The sequence below is a fragment of the Telmatherina bonti genome, assembly GCF_933228915.1.
Source record: "Telmatherina bonti genome assembly, chromosome: 2".
In the NCBI taxonomy this organism is placed as follows: Eukaryota; Metazoa; Chordata; class Actinopteri; order Atheriniformes; family Telmatherinidae; genus Telmatherina; species Telmatherina bonti.
Genome location: NC_136620.1, coordinates 31,564,454 through 31,581,052, shown reverse-complemented (window position 1 = coordinate 31,581,052; position 16,599 = coordinate 31,564,454). Strand labels below are relative to the sequence as shown.

The 16,599-nt window shown below is 37.0% G+C and overlaps 2 protein-coding genes across 2 annotated transcripts; both read left to right on the top strand.

Annotated features, from left to right (window-relative positions):
- Window positions 1-2,150: 2,150 nt before the first annotated feature.
- cers3b (ceramide synthase 3b) lies at window positions 2,151-5,031 on the top strand (the record flags this gene model as incomplete). The annotated part of the gene is made up of 10 exons (XM_079255166.1): window positions 2,151-2,323; window positions 2,505-2,622; window positions 2,828-2,946; window positions 3,036-3,093; window positions 3,262-3,312; window positions 3,408-3,500; window positions 3,718-3,846; window positions 4,392-4,498; window positions 4,646-4,799; window positions 4,912-5,031. 10 exons carry the CDS (start codon window positions 2,151-2,153, stop codon window positions 5,029-5,031), a joined length of 1,122 nt encoding a protein of 373 aa, XP_079111292.1.
- Window positions 5,032-6,370: 1,339 nt separating this feature from the next.
- On the top strand, window positions 6,371-14,169 carry cfap161 (cilia and flagella associated protein 161; the record flags this gene model as incomplete). Its single annotated transcript, XM_079257766.1, has 8 exons — window positions 6,371-6,379; window positions 8,737-8,826; window positions 8,932-9,149; window positions 9,229-9,310; window positions 12,299-12,334; window positions 12,417-12,539; window positions 12,673-12,746; window positions 14,049-14,169. The coding sequence occupies 8 exons, from the start codon at window positions 6,371-6,373 to the stop codon at window positions 14,167-14,169; spliced, it is 753 nt and encodes a 250-aa protein (XP_079113892.1).
- Between the last annotated feature and the right edge of the window lie 2,430 nt (window positions 14,170-16,599).

Genomic DNA, 16,599 nt, shown 5'->3' with positions numbered 1-16,599 from the left:
TGTGTGTGTGTGTGGTTGTGTGTGTTGGTTTGTTTTCTTTTTTCCCATGGCCACATCTCAATAGCCAGTGCTATTCTGTTATTTGCTGTTTTGTTTTGTTTTTGCTTTTTTCTATGTTATTGTTCTTACACATGCAGCAGTGATGCCATGTAGACCAGAGGAAGATCACAACATCACAGCTAGAACTAACAGTTATGCTTATAGATTGATTGTTCATTTTTAGAGGTTTTGATATATAAAGAAAATGTAAAATTCTAATAAAACAACCATATATTTTTACGTCTTTTCATTTTTTTTTGTTGTTTTTTTTTTACTTCTGAGCGCTCTAAAGTATTGATATTTGTTAAATTACCAAAGATTGGTCTTATGTAAAAGGTCAAAAAACCATATCACATAATCATACATATAGCATCAAATTAATAACATGCCAGTGGAAGACTGTTATAAGGAGATAGAAACTTACACTGTGTACGGATTTGTTGTCTTTGTTGCCTCCCTCTGGTGCATGGTGAAACAAACAAATCATTCAATGTTCTGTACTTTGATTAGTTGCTTCTGTAACTATGTGAAGCTTCATTTCCAATGCTCTCTTACAAATTCATAAAAAAAAAAGCACCATAAAACTGCAATTTATTGTTGTGAATTCTACGTTCCCTGCAGAAAGCAGAAAGAAGATAGTTTGGCAAGCCCACAGCCACTTTATCTCTAATGATATGTTTGTTATTAACCCCGGTGGCTATCTCTTCAGAGTGATGTTTCACTCTTTGTGTGTGAGAGTTCCTCTTTCTTGCTGGGCTCCTCCTCCTCTGCTCCACTAGTGAATGGGGCCTTTGTGGGGGCTTTTTAGCATTCCAAGGGAATTCTTGCAGGTGAGGGTTTGCAAACAATCTCAGATCTTGAGTGTTGCAACTTTGTATGTACAGCTGAAAAATACAAAATGCTCTAAAGGCAGCTAGCAGTTTCCAGGTCCTGATCTCGCAAGACTGACAGCTGCCACAAGGGTGTCATCACAAGTGTAGACAAAGTGGAAGGGAAGGATCCAAGTCTTTCTAACCAGGTGAGCGACCACACAAAAGACTCAAACGCAACATGATCCCTGGAACCTGTTCACATACAGCGAGGTCCACACAGATTAGGCAAAGCACTGACTCACAAGTTAATATTCGCTTTCTTAACTCATTGCTTTGGTCTTAAAGTGTAGCTATAGAAGCAATAACACAATGCATAGTAGCAGTACTGTTATCTGGTGTGACTAAATGCAATATCTAGACTTTATGAGTAACAGACCAGCTTCAGGCAACGGATCAGTGGAAAACACCCAGTGTTATTTGAACTGGGGACCAAGGGTGAGTGTGTAAAATTTTTGGCGTTATGGTACTTTACATTTACTTACACTGATGTATTCTGTAACTGTTTTATAGCAAGAAATGCAGCTTTTTAACATGCGAATTCATGAATGTGAAGATTTATCGTTAAAAAGATTGTCAAGGGAAGAAAATACTGGACTTTTCAAAGTAATTTTCTTTAATTTCATCAGACTTGGTGACAAACACTGTGTCTGCTTCAGCTTCCCTTTCGTCTGTTGGAACTTGTCAAGACAATACTGCCTTCAGGTACGTAAGCTTTTTCCCGTGGTGACTTATCAGCCACATTTGAGATTTAAGGGTTTGCTATTATGACTGTATCTTTGTTAGTAAATGTAAGAACATGAAATTATCATCTATGTTTATTTAAATTGCTCTAATTAGATGTTTGCTCAGCCCAAATACACTTGGTCTACACGCTGAGTCCACAAGAAGAAGGACTTCCCTTCTATTTAATCTCTGCCTTCATGAATTGCTCCTCACTCTTTTTATCTCTCTTGCCCTTTGATTCGTTACTTCATTTAAGATTACAGGTCAAATGAAAAATGATTTAGCCATAGCCACAGACCAGAAAAGACCAGTAGGCTGTAGTAAATAATGTAACTGTACAAGCAAATGTACATATATGTATATGTATGTATGTGTATATATATATATATATATATATATATAATCAATGTCGGAAAGATTTGTCCAAATAAGAAAATATGATTCAAAACCCCGAAGTATTATAGAAACCATTTTGACTAGTGTTTTTAAAGTTGACTGTCCTCTCATTTTAGCACCATGTTGCAGACGTTCAGTGAGTGGCTGTGGTGGGAGCGTTTGTGGCTGCCAGGAAATTTGTCCTGGTCAGATCTTGTGGACAAAGAAGATCGTGCCTATGCTAAAGCCTCACAACTTTATGCAACCCTGCCCTGCGCCCTCTGCCTGCTCCTAGTGAGATACGTCTTTGAAAGGCAAGAGCAGACAGTGTCAATAAATGTGGCTATGTCTCATAGAGTTTAGCTGTTTTAGCAATCATCTGGTTTTTGAATACCCGGATTACGTTGCCCAAGCTAGAAGTAATATTGTGAAATTCCAAAGAATCTAAGCTGCTGTGTTTGGGAGGAGGTAACAGAGCTTTGTGTACCATTTTAGATACTTGGCCACCCTGCTGGCAAAGGCTTTGGGGATCAAGGACAGGGTACGCCTCACAGCTGAACACAACCCTGTCTTAGAAAAGTACTTCTGCAGCGAAGCATGGAATCCATCACAGGTATACAAAAAGAATAATTTCAGTAGGTTTTTTTTAATCCCTAAATCAGCAGTTAAGTGGGGTGAGAAAATTTTATCCTTAATCCTCCTTTGCTTATACAATGCAAAAAACTCAATGCCAGTCTCTTATTCTTTTAACTTTAGAGAGCGTGCTTCGTGGTGTGAAATTAAAGTAAAAGTTGGATTATGTGTCACTTGTGTCTCAGGCTGATGTGAGGTCTTTGTGTAAGAAGACGGGATGGACAGAAAGGAAAACTGAAGTGTGGTTCAGAAGGAGAAGGAACCAAGAACGACCAGGGCTTAGGAAGAGGTTCTTTGAGGCCAGGTGTGTGTTTGCTTTTGTTGATTTTGCACTGATGTTAAACAGAGTCTATAATTTGAGGATGTGACTCTATTGTTCCTCTGTGTCAACAGCTGGAGATGTGTTTTTTATACTTTTGCATTTTTTGGTGGAATTTTGGCCCTTTATGATGTAAGTATTTGGAACATCATGTAATGTTTTCATTTCCCCTCTCTATATTTTTTCCGCTTGTTCAAGCAGTCATAATTTCACATGAACCTGCTGACTGCAAGCCAACACTTACTAACTTGGCTAACAGCTAACCCCTCCTTATTCTCCTTTCCTTCTCTATTGGTTTAGAAACCTTGGTTTCATAATCTGAGGGAAGTTTGGGCAGGATTTCCTAAACAGGTAAGAGTTTTGAGCTTTGTTGTTAGGATGGATAACACATTAGTAGACACAATGATACATAAAAACACATATATGTTGATTATGTTTGCATACAGTCTATGCTGCCATCACAGTACTGGTACTACATATTGGAATTGGGCTTCTACGTCTCTCTTCTCCTCAGCCTTGCATTTGATGTGAAGCGGAAAGTAAGTATGTGGAAATTAACAGCAGGAAGATGTTAGTATGAGAGCTGAATATGTTTTAATCCAAATTTCTTTATCCAGTATTTTCAGTTAGATTTGCAAAAATGTATGTCTCACTATAATTATGACTTAATAACACAGTATGATTAATATTGTATTAAACACTTGAAGTAGTCTTTGCCAAATGTATATTGTTCACCTATAATGTGCATGTGTTTAGGACTTCAAAGAGCAAGTGATTCATCATATAGCCACACTAACTCTTCTGAGTTTCTCCTGGATTTCAAACTATATTCGCATTGGGACCCTTGTGATGGCAGTTCATGACGCTTCTGACATACTCCTTGAGGTTGGACATCTGAGTACATATATCATCTTTTCCGCTTAATATCTATTGTTATTTTGGATCCCGTGTAGCGTGGTGCTTGTTGATTTCACAGTGATAACATATTTTGAAGCAACAAACCACGAAAGATATTTTAATAATTCAAAAAGCAAGAATGTTTGACTTTTAAAAGACAAGACCAAAGTCATATTCATCAACAAATCTGAGGTGAATTGTGATTCCAGACAGACTGACTACATTTCTGGTTTTCATGGGGGTAAATTGAAATACCTGTCATGATGCACTGTATGTACCTTGTTTCAAATGGCAAGTATGATGACAGATATGCAATCCTCACCCCACCAACTCACATGTTTAATTTGGTTTGCCAGGAAAAAAAAAGTGATAAAGCAGCTTTTACTTTTTCCTCTTGTGTTTCTTACTCAGTACAACAAAATCTGTATTAAGATAACGGCTGCCTGTTAATTTTTCAAACAAACAGGCAAAAAACAACAACATCAACAAAAAAAAACCCTTATTCTGTTTTTGTGTTCATGTTCATGTCACAGGGAGCAAAAGTGTTCAACTACGCCAAGTGGCACCAGACTGCTAACTCCATGTTTGTGGTTTTTACGGCTGTGTTTATGGTGACAAGACTTGTTATTTTTCCTGTCTGGTAAGTGTGTTACTTAAAATGCATCATTATGATGTACATATAGTAATGTTTTGATAAATGTTGTCTTTTTAAAGAAACAAAGAAGACTTTAGACATGTGCAGTGAATAAAACAAACAGTAATGATAATGTGGTTGTGTGTTCTACAGGATTATTCATTGTACATGGGTGTACCCACTGGAGTTATACCCCCCCTTCTTTGGCTACTATTTCTTCAATGCCATGTTGTTAGTTCTACAGATTCTCCATATCTACTGGGCAATTCTTATATCAAGAATGCTGTATAAGTTTCTCTTCAGTAAGGTGCGTTTATGGTGTTTTAATTATTTGTTCATCCTGGCTTAATCTGTCAAAGCTGTAATGCATGCTGCATATTCACCCTCATGTTCCTCTTTGGGTTGCTATCTTACTTTAGCTGGAAGGTGATGACCGGAGTGATGAAGATGAAAATGACAGTGACACGCCTAAGGAAAAAAACCACAAGCTGAATCACAGAAACGGCTCTGGAATTAGAGGCCGGGCTAATGGTCACTGACACGTCCACATAGAAAGAGGGAAAACTGAGCATGAACATCAAGCACATGAACCCTTTTCCAAATGGATTTAAGCTATTTAAATATAATTGTGTGTAAATGACTATATGACATAATTACTGTGTACTGCAATTAGAAGAACAGTGAAGGAACTTACTTCTTATTTCATCTCTAATTAAAATTAAGAATAATTAATAAAATATTGCACTGTATTTTTGTCACATCGCACATGATTCTGTTTGAAAATTGAGAGAAGTTTGTGTAGTTGTTTTTTTTTTCTTTTAAACTTTGGTCACTGAATTCAGCAATACACAAACTAAAACATTTCATGTTTTAAGTGACCTTTTTCAAGGGACCTTGAAACAAAGATAACAAATAAATAGACAAGTAAATGAGCCCTCAGCCTGTTATTTTTCAATTCATTCATTGAAAAAGAGTAGATAGAAATATAACCTCATGAAATCCCACACCCTGTCCATGCTTGATAATTAATTATTGGTCTGTCAGTTTCATTTTACAACTCTTTTATGATAAATTTACTAAACAAATTATACTGAAAACAAACAATAATACTCAAAACAAAAATAAAACAATAAATATTCAACCATAAATCAGGCCCTGTCTTTATTACAAAATGGATCGCATATATTTTTTTTAAATGCTTAATTGTAAACTGTTGATGTTTCTACAGTCTCTAGTCCTCACACAAACTATATAATGTTTCCTCCCTCTTTATCTTTGAAAATATCCATAAAATTGCCTGTTAATGTGCTATTTCTTGCCTCAAACGTTGTTTGCAGTCTGTGAAATTGCATCAAATTTCAGTAATCTTGACTGTAGAAAAAGTGGGTTTGTGTGTTGCATAAAGTGTATAAAGTGCATTGCTCTCTTCTGTTGTATGATTAATAGATGCAGCAATGTTATAGGTGTGTAGCCCAAAATCTATCTTAATATGGCAAAATTAATGTGCTTTTCAGAATGTGAAGGGATTTATGATCCAGAACATGTTTTACTTTATTGAAGATTAAAATATTTCTTGAAAGTTTTGATTGCACGTGCTTGATATGAAATTTCCAGTTCATTAGTTGTTATATTTTTTTCCCTTTTCTTTTTACTATGACAGTCTATTAGAGACTGTTTTGGTATGTTGGCAGCATAGACTGTATACAGGTCTATGGTTGGCAGTAGTACAATGACGCCCTCTCGCGACAACCAGCGAGAACTGCAGAGCAAGCTGTTACCTTAGAAACCACCAGAGAAATCAAACATAGCAAGGTGTAGCCTTAACGTGAGCCATCGTAGCACATAACTACACGGATATTTGTCGACATTATTGCCATGATGTCTCAAGTACGACGTTTTCGATCTAATGTGAAAATCGGAAACTGGTATGAGGACCAGCTGTTACAGGAGGTTTGTTTATAGAATCATGACATATACTTTTGTTATCTCAGCTAGCCTCTTAACTCAGCCTAACTAGTAGACATTTACACGGCTTGAAAAATCTAATTTAGTTTAATTTTCAAGACAAACAAATGCCTTAAAATGGAATTAAAATTGTTATCTGTCCAAAAGCAGTTGCAGAGTCTGCAGAAGAGAAGTTAATGTTGGTGAAGTGGTCATATGTATTAGCAAAGGCATTGTACAGACAAATATAAATGCTTTCAGAAGATTCAGTAAAAAAAAAAAGAAGAGAATACCTCATTAAGCATTGTTACGTACAACAATATAAAGGAAGTGATTTGACTTTTCTAATCACAATTCCAAATCTAATAAAGAGTTTTATCTTTTGCATACTGTCATTTCCTTCCAGTATTACACAATATTACACAGTATTACAATATTAAATTTATTCACATGGAACATTCAACGTGTACTTTTAATGTGTCTGTATGTACAGACAGAAAGCTATGCACATAAAACCTTAGCAAACTCTGAGATTCCTGATGGACTCCTGTGAAGGGACAAGAAGAAAATCTTATGCAGGACTATGAGATGGGGGGAAAGCAAACATGTGAACCTGTTCTTAATTCCTAAATATAAAGCGCTGCAAATACAGGATGCCTTGGATGCAGAAATTGAGGCACTAACGACAAATGATGAGCAGGTGTGGTCATCAGAAATCAAAACTTAGATGTCTAAAAGAAGCAGAGAATAAATTGGACAGGTGCACAGGTCTGGTCCTTGAGATGTACTATACTGCTCCTTTCAGATGTGTCCTTTCTTCAACATACACACCTGAATGGCCTTTGCAGAACTGAATGACGTGTATATGAGGGAATTCAGTCATTTCATTCAGGTGCTGTAGTTAAAGGTTGCAAGATAATAGCTCTAAATTCTGGTCTTCCAAAAGGGGGGAACAGATTCTACCAAATAAAACAGGAAACAAAACAGCACAGACCTATTTGACGGGAAAACTACAGAACAGACTACTTGAGAAATCCAAAAAGAACTAAACCAAAAACAGCTAAAACTTACTAATCAAGACAAAACTGACGCCCAGAAATTATACAACGTGAACTTTTATCATTAAATGATTTAATTTTGAGTAAACTTTGCTCCACTACATTTTTCTGTAACGCCTCACCCACTGGGTTTTTAAGGATTTGCTATCCTCTCTAACTTTAAGGACAGATAAGGAGAATTATAAACTAGTGCAGTGTCTCTCTCCTGGTCCTTAGAACCGCTGGCCTGCACATTTTAGAGCAGGGATGGTCAACTCCAGTCTCAAGAGTTTCAGTATTGTAGATGTTGGGAGTTTCCCTGCTGCAACACACCACAGATCCATCAGCTTGACATCAAACTCTAGCCATTACTTTGAGTCAGGTGTGTTGCAGCAGGGAAACTCCATCTCTGCCACCCCTGTTTTACAGGTAACCCTACTTTAAAACATCTGAGTGAAAGGATGGGCTTGTTAACAGGCTTGCAAAGGACTTGATGAGGAAGTTCATTTATCTGAATCAGGTGCAATTAGAAAAAAATTGACAATTGACTAAATCTGCCCTCATGCAGAGGTGTTCAATATCAATACTATCCTGCAAGTTTTGGATGTTTCCTCCTGCATCCTGCATTAATGAAATTAATGAGTCAACATGCTTGTGCAACAATTGAAATCAAGCTGTTGAGAGGCATCTAAATCTGGTGTGTTGGAGCAGGGAAACATCGAAAATATTCAGGACTTTTGACCTTGAGGACCAGAGCTCATCAGAAAAATACTAAAATAGGCCATTAACAGCGAATATTAGATCTAAGAATAATTTACCATAGCCATGTTTACCTATCTCATACCTGATACAGGAGTTTGATTAATCTGAGCATTTTTAGTTAAAATGAAAAATGAATGTTCAGAGTTTGTGCTCCTTTTTCTTCAGTCTTGAGAAATTTCCATTTTGTGGTCTTTGGTTAAAAGAAAAAACTACAAACAATGCACTCCTAAAGTTTTCTAATGTGATTAATATTATATAATTTTAGTTTAAGTTTTTTTTTTAATTAAAGACAAAAATCTATCTGGTACTTTATGCATTGTTTAAATGTCTAAGTGTGAAATTTCTTTTCTTTCCTTTTTGTTTCCTACAAAGACATTTAAAGCAAAATGTGTCACACCATCTAAAATTAATTGAACACCAGGAGGTACACCTGATTATTTTACACACATACTTGCTTACTGTGTTACTTACTCATGCAGTGTTTTCATTAATATTTTTCAGGATGCAATTAAACAATATTTGGAGAAAAAGGAGAGTGGTGAGCTCACTTTCCAGAAGGGAGACCTCCTCAAACAGAACATTCTGCAGCAGGTAAAAATGAATTTGTGCTCATAACGAAAACAATTACAGCAAAAGCACTAACAGTGATGCTGCTGCAGTAATGGTTGTGACATCAGTGTTTGTCTGTATGTGTAGGTAAAGCTCTCCGGGACAAAAGATGGAATGTTGCACTTTGGGGATGTTGTAATGTTGATGAACATAGGAGGAGAAAACAGGAAGCGCACTGCTGTCGGCATTAATGCTGACATTAACAGACTGACAAAGTTTCCATCGCTGGGTATTCAGGCTCCGTGTGGCGTCAGTGCAGGAAGTGATGTTCAACCTCTCACTCGGACTGTGTTCATCATTACCAGGTAAACATTCAGAAAATGAAATCACCCTAAAAACCCAACACAAATACCTGCTCATGACATGTGTGATCCTGTGTGACAGCGTTGATGACAGTCCTGAAGGATCAACACTATGTTTTGATCAACCTTTTGCCCTGAAAACTACAAGTGGTTTTGCCAGTGGTGTAAGTGAACTTACACATGCAAACACACACACAAACACACACATAAACCCAAACACAAACATAAACTTACTTTTGGTACTGAAACTGGTTGGCCAGAAATTTTACACTGGGACCTTTTAGGCTTTAGATGGTCTGGATGTTAATATTAACACCACTTATTGGCTGACAGCTTCTTTGTTATGCTGTTTAATTAAATATGTTATTTTTATTTTTATTTTTTATTATTATTATTATTATCATTGTGCTTATCTATCCCAAAGAGGATGACACTTTTCTTTAGTCAATTCTTCCACAGCTCATTTATTATTTCCGTTTTGACTAAAACGCTTTCATGCAAAGTAAGTTGATTAATACTATGATGATGTATATCAGTCACGTTTCGAGGCTGGAGTTGTTTTTCTCTGTCGTACAAAATTCATGTGCTGTTGCTTGTGATGTTTTTGACCCATTGTGGTCTTCAACTTTTGGTCTTTAAGATATTTTTAGTTGAATTTAGAGAATATAATCAATTTAGTTAATACTTGAGAAGAAACAGATGCAGCTCTGTTTGAGAGTTTTCATATTCATCCTGACCATAAACACTGAACTTGGATGGGATTGTCCAGACTCTGAAATCATCAGCCGCAGATACGTACGGAAGTAAGTACCTCGCAATAATGAGGACCTTTTTTTGTTTTGGTTTTTTTGTGATAAGGGGATAATTGATCATGTTATCTCAATGAACAAAGTTCACATTTAAGGTGGGCTAAAAAGATAGTGGGTACTGTGTTACACCCGACTTCATTTATAAAAATAGACCACATCAGCTGGGGAGGACAACAAGTCATGCTGTATATGTGTAATTCTGTCTTCCCTGGGTGGCTGGTGCCCAGTAGGCTCAGCATCTGCTGATCCTGGGCTTCCATGGCTTGTGCCACGTGGCTCCAGGAGCTCATGCTGGGGCCATCCTCTTCTGCCTTTTGAGCGTATGCGTGTTTGCCTTTATGGTACAGTGGCTGGGATTTGTACTCCTGTCTGGCTGGTGCTTGCCCCAAGGCTCAGGGTCCACCGAGCCTGCTTCTGATCTTTGCACAGTCGCATTTGCAAGATCACACTTATCTTTCAACACTTTTCACACTGTACAATCTGCATCTTGACACAGTCATTGTGCTCTCCTGTGGTTTTATATACTGATAACCTCAGGTTAGGTTTTTTTGCTATTGTTGTTTTTTGTATGTGTGTGTGTTTCTGGTACTTTAGTTTGTGTTGCTTTTTGTTCAGTTTGTTCATCTCTTATTAGTGCTCCTTATGATTGTCAGCTTTGTTCTCTTGCAAAAAGCTTGGGATTTTTTCTGTTATGTTTCTGTGCAAGTGTAGCATTTGATTGTCTGGTGTCTCTGTCTGGGCCATTGCTTTCCCTCTGGTGCACCTTTATATCCTCTTTCTTTTCTTTACTCTCCTTTTCATGTCTATTGACTCCTTCCCCCTTTTCTGTCTCCTCTGGTCAGGTTCAGAAATCTCATGTAAATTCAGTAATAGACAATTACACAAAGAGTCAAAAGTTTGGACACACTTTCCCATTAAATCCAATGGAAAGTGTGTCCAAACTTCTGACTGGAAGTGTATAAAAAGGTAAATAAAAAATAGCTCAGCATAACACCACAGCCAGACCATCATTCTAATTACTATGATGATGGACAAGACAAGTTTAAAGTGGCTCTATTATGCACATTTCAGTCTAATTTATTTTAATATGCAAGTCCAGAAGGACAAAAACTAATCAAGCATTTTCCACAAACACTTCCGTTACTTTTGTATTGATCCTCTCAGATCTGCCTCTGCCAGAAACAAGAGAACAGAAAAAGCTCCGCCCTATGGGCTGCATCTGATTGGTCAAGAAGTAGGTAAACTGAGCAGTGAAGGTGGGCATGGCTTTCTTCTTGTGAACGTGCACAACCTAGGGAAGATAACCAATCACTGAGTCCCTCCCCCCGGGATGTCACTAAAATTTCGAAAATGAAAAACTCTCCTAAACCGATTGTTTGCGTCACCATGGAAACTGAACATAGAGAGTGCTGGAAAAACATGCGTTTGTTTAGGTGATACAAAACGGCGCCGTTCATATGCCTGATGAGTATTCAACACTATAACACTGTAGAAACCTCAGAAAAGTAGAAACAGCAAAATAGAGCCCCTTTAAGTGATGAAGTGATCAGTAATGGATATCCCTTAATCTGTCATTAGGTTCCATACATTGCTTCTTCACTGTACTGGGTCATTCCAGTACAGAACAGTTGTACTGGGATCCCTCTTGGACCCACCAGCTGAGGTAGTGGGAGAGAAGAGGACTGTGGTTGAAGTCATAGCCCCCTTCCCAGCTGCCTCACACTCTGCAGCTGTCAGACTGGAAACCAGTACTGCTCCCAGTAGTTCATAAGGACACTCAATAAAAGCCAATATAATTTATTAATGTACACTTACTCTGTTTTAATTTTATGATTCTTCTTTCTCCCACAGCTCAAAGAAATGCAAAGTTCAATTGAGTGTCTAAATTCCCACTAGGAGGGAGTGTGAGCCTGTGTGAATGCTTGCCTCTCTTTGTTGGTTTTGTGATGGACTAGGAACAACTGGGATTGGTTTCCAACTCTCCAGGATCCTGCATTTGGAATAATCTGTTATCTTGTGATAATAAAGTTTGTTTTCTGACGGTAGTGAGATAAATTATTCCTTTATCACAAGAAAATAGTGTTAAAAAAAACCATCCAAACATGACCACTCTTGACTTCAATCGATACTTATACACAATATTATTTTATTTATGTTTGTTTTGAATATAGATGTATGCTTTAAACTAATTCCACTTTTGAAATAAAATAGTTGAAAGTTATAAGTGAAAGCCTAAATTTCACCGTCACTCATGCTAGTGTTTGATACTGCAGAAATTCTACATTTATCTTTAATTTCCTATTCAATTATATCCATAAATTTTCCATGAATGTCTTTCTTCAGCTTTACTTGAAGAGTGATCTGCAAAGTTTCCAAAAGGTAAATAAACATTGAACATAAGTTAATGAAAGAGCCTCAAAGCATCGAATGCTGTTACACTATTGTGACTTTTTTTTTATAGTGTGCTAAAAAGTCTCGCCTCCAAGAAGTCTTTTTGGATGAAAATGATTGCTTTCTGTCATGGTGGAAGATAGTACACTTTGACCCTCTGGAGAGACTTGAATATGAGGGTCAGCCAGTTCCTGTAAGTCTTCACTGTATCTTTACAATGTACCACTCAGCCTGTGGTAACATCAACATTTTCTGTTGTTTAAGGCTGTAACAGAAGCCACCGTATAAGCTGCTGTGACTACATTCTTGACCGTATTTCATTACAGGCCGATATGAAGGTGTTGATTGTGCACTGCAAGACAAACCAGGCTCTTGCTGTTCTGGGAGATCAAGTTCTTTGGTATTTTCATTTTCTTTCAGTGTAACCTCACACTAAGAGTGTATGTGTGTATCTGATGCCAACTGCAGATCTATCCAGAGAGTTACTGAACTGTTGGGGCCCAGTACTGTGTCTTACTGTGGAAAAGTTTTGAGCCACGCCTCATTTCTTTAGATTTTGCACCAAAGTAGACAGACTTTGTTATAATATTTCAGTGTGGTCTTGAGAAATAGTTTCTCAGGCTGTCTGATGGCCTTTAATGTTCTTTTTCTTGGATATTTACAGCTTTTTTTTTTCTTTTACTAATTTTCAGTCTAGTATTTGACCAATTGTTCTCTTTTTTCATTTTTATTTTTTAGCATGCTCTAAATGAATCATTCAAGCATGTCAAAAGATAAACATATTAAAGAAAAAAAACTTTAAACTTTTAAAAGTACCATAAATGGCAGACTTTATCAGTCGTGGAATTAGATTTTTGAACCATAATGGCATTTTCCACAAAGCTATTAGCTGAAAGTTAATAGCTTTAGTATACAGCGTGAATGTGTTATGAAAAACCAAGGAAAGTGGACAAGTAGAGAGTAAAATGTAAAGTGATAAAGAGTTGAAAGAAAAAAATAAATAAGAGCAGATAAACAATATCTGAAAGTGATGTCCTTATAACATAGAAAACAGCAAATACTTGTCATAAGACCTTGTAGTGTATCTGACCTTTAGTTGATCCATCTTTTCAATGAAATCTCCTCATCATTGTCTCTAGCTGTCAATAGGATGAATATACAGAAAACTGAACTAAAGGCAGCTGAGAAGAAGTGCTTTAAAATCTCTGTGACGCCTGAAGAGCTAATTTTGAAGACTTGTTAGAGAAATTAGAAAAAAAAATGTATGTGTTGAAAAACAAAGGTGGTCAAAGAAGAAATTTATGTTTAAAAGCTGCAATTTTTTTTAAATGAAATTAGGGTGGCTCAAGACTTTCACACAATATTGTGTGTAATTAAGATAAGTAAAGATATGCGTGCAAAAGTTTAAATAAGTCTAACACTGCTTTTTTCCTCTGAACTTCAGTTAAAATGTATAATTGGAGGCTCCCAGAGGTTGCAAGATATTCGGGACAAGAATTTGGCATCTTAACCAACTAACTTATTCATTGTGTTGATTCACAAAAAATCATGACAATCAAAAGCAGGAAAAGTAATCTTTACTACTGTGTAAATTAAACTTCCTATCAGTAGTTGAGGACCTTGAGTATGGCAGCTAAAATTCATGTTTAAATGTATGCACAATGCTTTTGTTCTGTGATGTGTCACAGTTGTAAAATTGCAGGACCACTTATGGCAGAGAGTATGAGGTGACAGCTCATACATTCCTGGACTCTCACAAAGTTGAAAAGGACAACAACCACTGGATACTGTGCACCTCTGACCCAACAGCGATGGACCTCTAAAGTGCCCATAACTTTTAAAAATGAAGATCTTTTTTTTCTGCTCAGGCTACTTCACAATGAGAATCGAGGGATGGCTCCTGTTTGTAATAAACATGCTCCACTTGGGGACTTTGTTGAAAGAACCTGATGTGCTTTTCAACTAAAAGAGAGGTGCACTTTTACTACTCAGCTTAGAAAACAAAACAGACATTGGAAATTGGAACAAACAGGCACCATTCATTTGTTTTTTAGATTTCCTCTTTTAGAGTTGAGTTTATTTCAATGAGGATATGGCTGCCAGTGCAACTTTGACATTCTAGTAAGTACTGAGCCATCTAAAAATAAAAAATACATCTTAAAATACTTCTTGTTATCCATTTAATTTGAGTTAAAGTGTGTTTAAGCAGGAATACCATACATCAAAAACCTGTAAGATAGTGGCACTTGAGGACCGACTTTAGACACCCCTGTTGTAGATGCTAGATGATATGAATGAGTGTACTATAAATAATGTGTTTTGGATACAAGGTAGTATTATACAAATCTTAGACAGGTGAGGATTTTTCAGTTTTGTCTTGCATCTTCTGTCAAATGCAACAGATCTGTGTAGATGAGGCACTCGGTCTATTTTGGTGATGAAGCTGGAAATAGAATTATCTTGGATTAGTAAAACATACTTTAGACAAGTGATATTAAAGTGACACTAACCTTTAATAATTATGTTGCCGTCTTCCTGTATGAGTTCTTGACTATAAGGGAAGAAGATATTAAAATGGTTAAAGATGACTTTAAGATATCAAGCTTTCACATGACATAGTTCTGATAAGTCAATTACAACTTTGTGGAAAAACTCGTACTGAAATGCATCAGTGTTGACACGACCTCATATCTACACTGATATGATCGGTCACGAGAGGTAAAGTTAGTGAATAGAAAGTGAATTAATCGTGGTTCACCTCATACAAACAAGTGCCTTCAAGGGTTGCTATGCAATGCATTCCACCACAAGCTGTAATTTTGCAGTTTCTTGTTTCTCCGGCGTGACACCTGGGAAAAGCTTGTAAAAATGCCTAGTCGTGCACGGACTTATGTGCTTTTTCTTTTTTTTTTTTTTTTTTTTTTTTTTTTTTGACAACGCGTCGGTCAACTCCTTGTGCAAAACTGCCGTGAAGAGATGCGCGAGGTGGTGTAACTTTCAAGCATCACCTTTCAGTTTATTATAGACACACAGTTAAACATGTATGAGAGATACCTTTAACTGGAAAAGATATTCCTACGCTAGTTACTGCCACCTTCTGCGTCTCAGTGGTTAAAATATATATATATATAAGCAGGCACAATTATAAAAGAGGCAATGATACCGCCTTACAATAGGTTGCCTCCTTCCTCAGGGTGCATTCAAGTAAAAACGTTTCGCAATCTGTTTGGGTTTACAAGGAAACGTCCACTCCTTCCTTCTTATGGGCAATTCCACCCCCGCACTTCGAGTAAGGGCATGTTTTAGATAAATGTATCGTGTCAGAATTATCTCAAATGGACACAGCGTTCAGAGCCGAGAGGCTATAAGGAACAAAAGGAGGACGCACAGACTGTCCTTAAAACATAGTGGGGAGTGTTGAATGCAGCCCGCCCGGCCGGCAGCTTTACAATAGAAGCTGGTAAAAGGCAGCGGTTCAGTGAAGAAGATATAGCCTTACCACGATACAGAGGTAGGGTTTAACACAATGTATTACAGCTATAGTTTATATTTTTATGCAACTAGTTAAATCCAAGGAGGAGCCGACCTTAAATAACATTTTAGATATAGCATTATAGCACGCGAGAATTTTAATAACGAAAAACAAGTAGTCTTCACGGAAAAAACTGCTCATATCTGTGTTATAAAAAGAAGGATTTGTGCTAGTGTGCACAGCTGAGATGGCCCACTATTTTACTTAAGGCGGAAGTTGCGCAGCGTTATTTTTACCCTGTTATGTTAAAATAAATAGCCCGCCAACAAACGTACAGTCATTTCTGTAGGTATCTTTATTGCACGCATGTGCTATCAGATACGTGTGAAATTGTGTAGCTGTAAACACGTGCGATGTTTTTTCTCTTTGTTCCTCTCTTCTTCCTTCTCAGCGATTTAACTTTGGCTCCTTACCACAGCTCGTATACGAAATGTTTAGAATTTGCCATATTTACGAATAGAGAAACATTTGGTAAAAAAAAAAAAAAAGAAACAACAACAACAAAAAAACTTATAAGGCTGGGATATTTGCCATTGTCAAAGGGGTTAAATGTCTGGACAATTCATTTAAAGGATTCAGATTTTTTTTCTGCAGCCTAACTGTGCTGGCATGCAATCCAAAAATCACACACCATGGCTTGAGAATTAAGTTGTCTTCACTACGAGGTGTAGTTTACACAAATTTAGAATTAGCCTAGTAGTGTCTTTATAAGACAGCATGA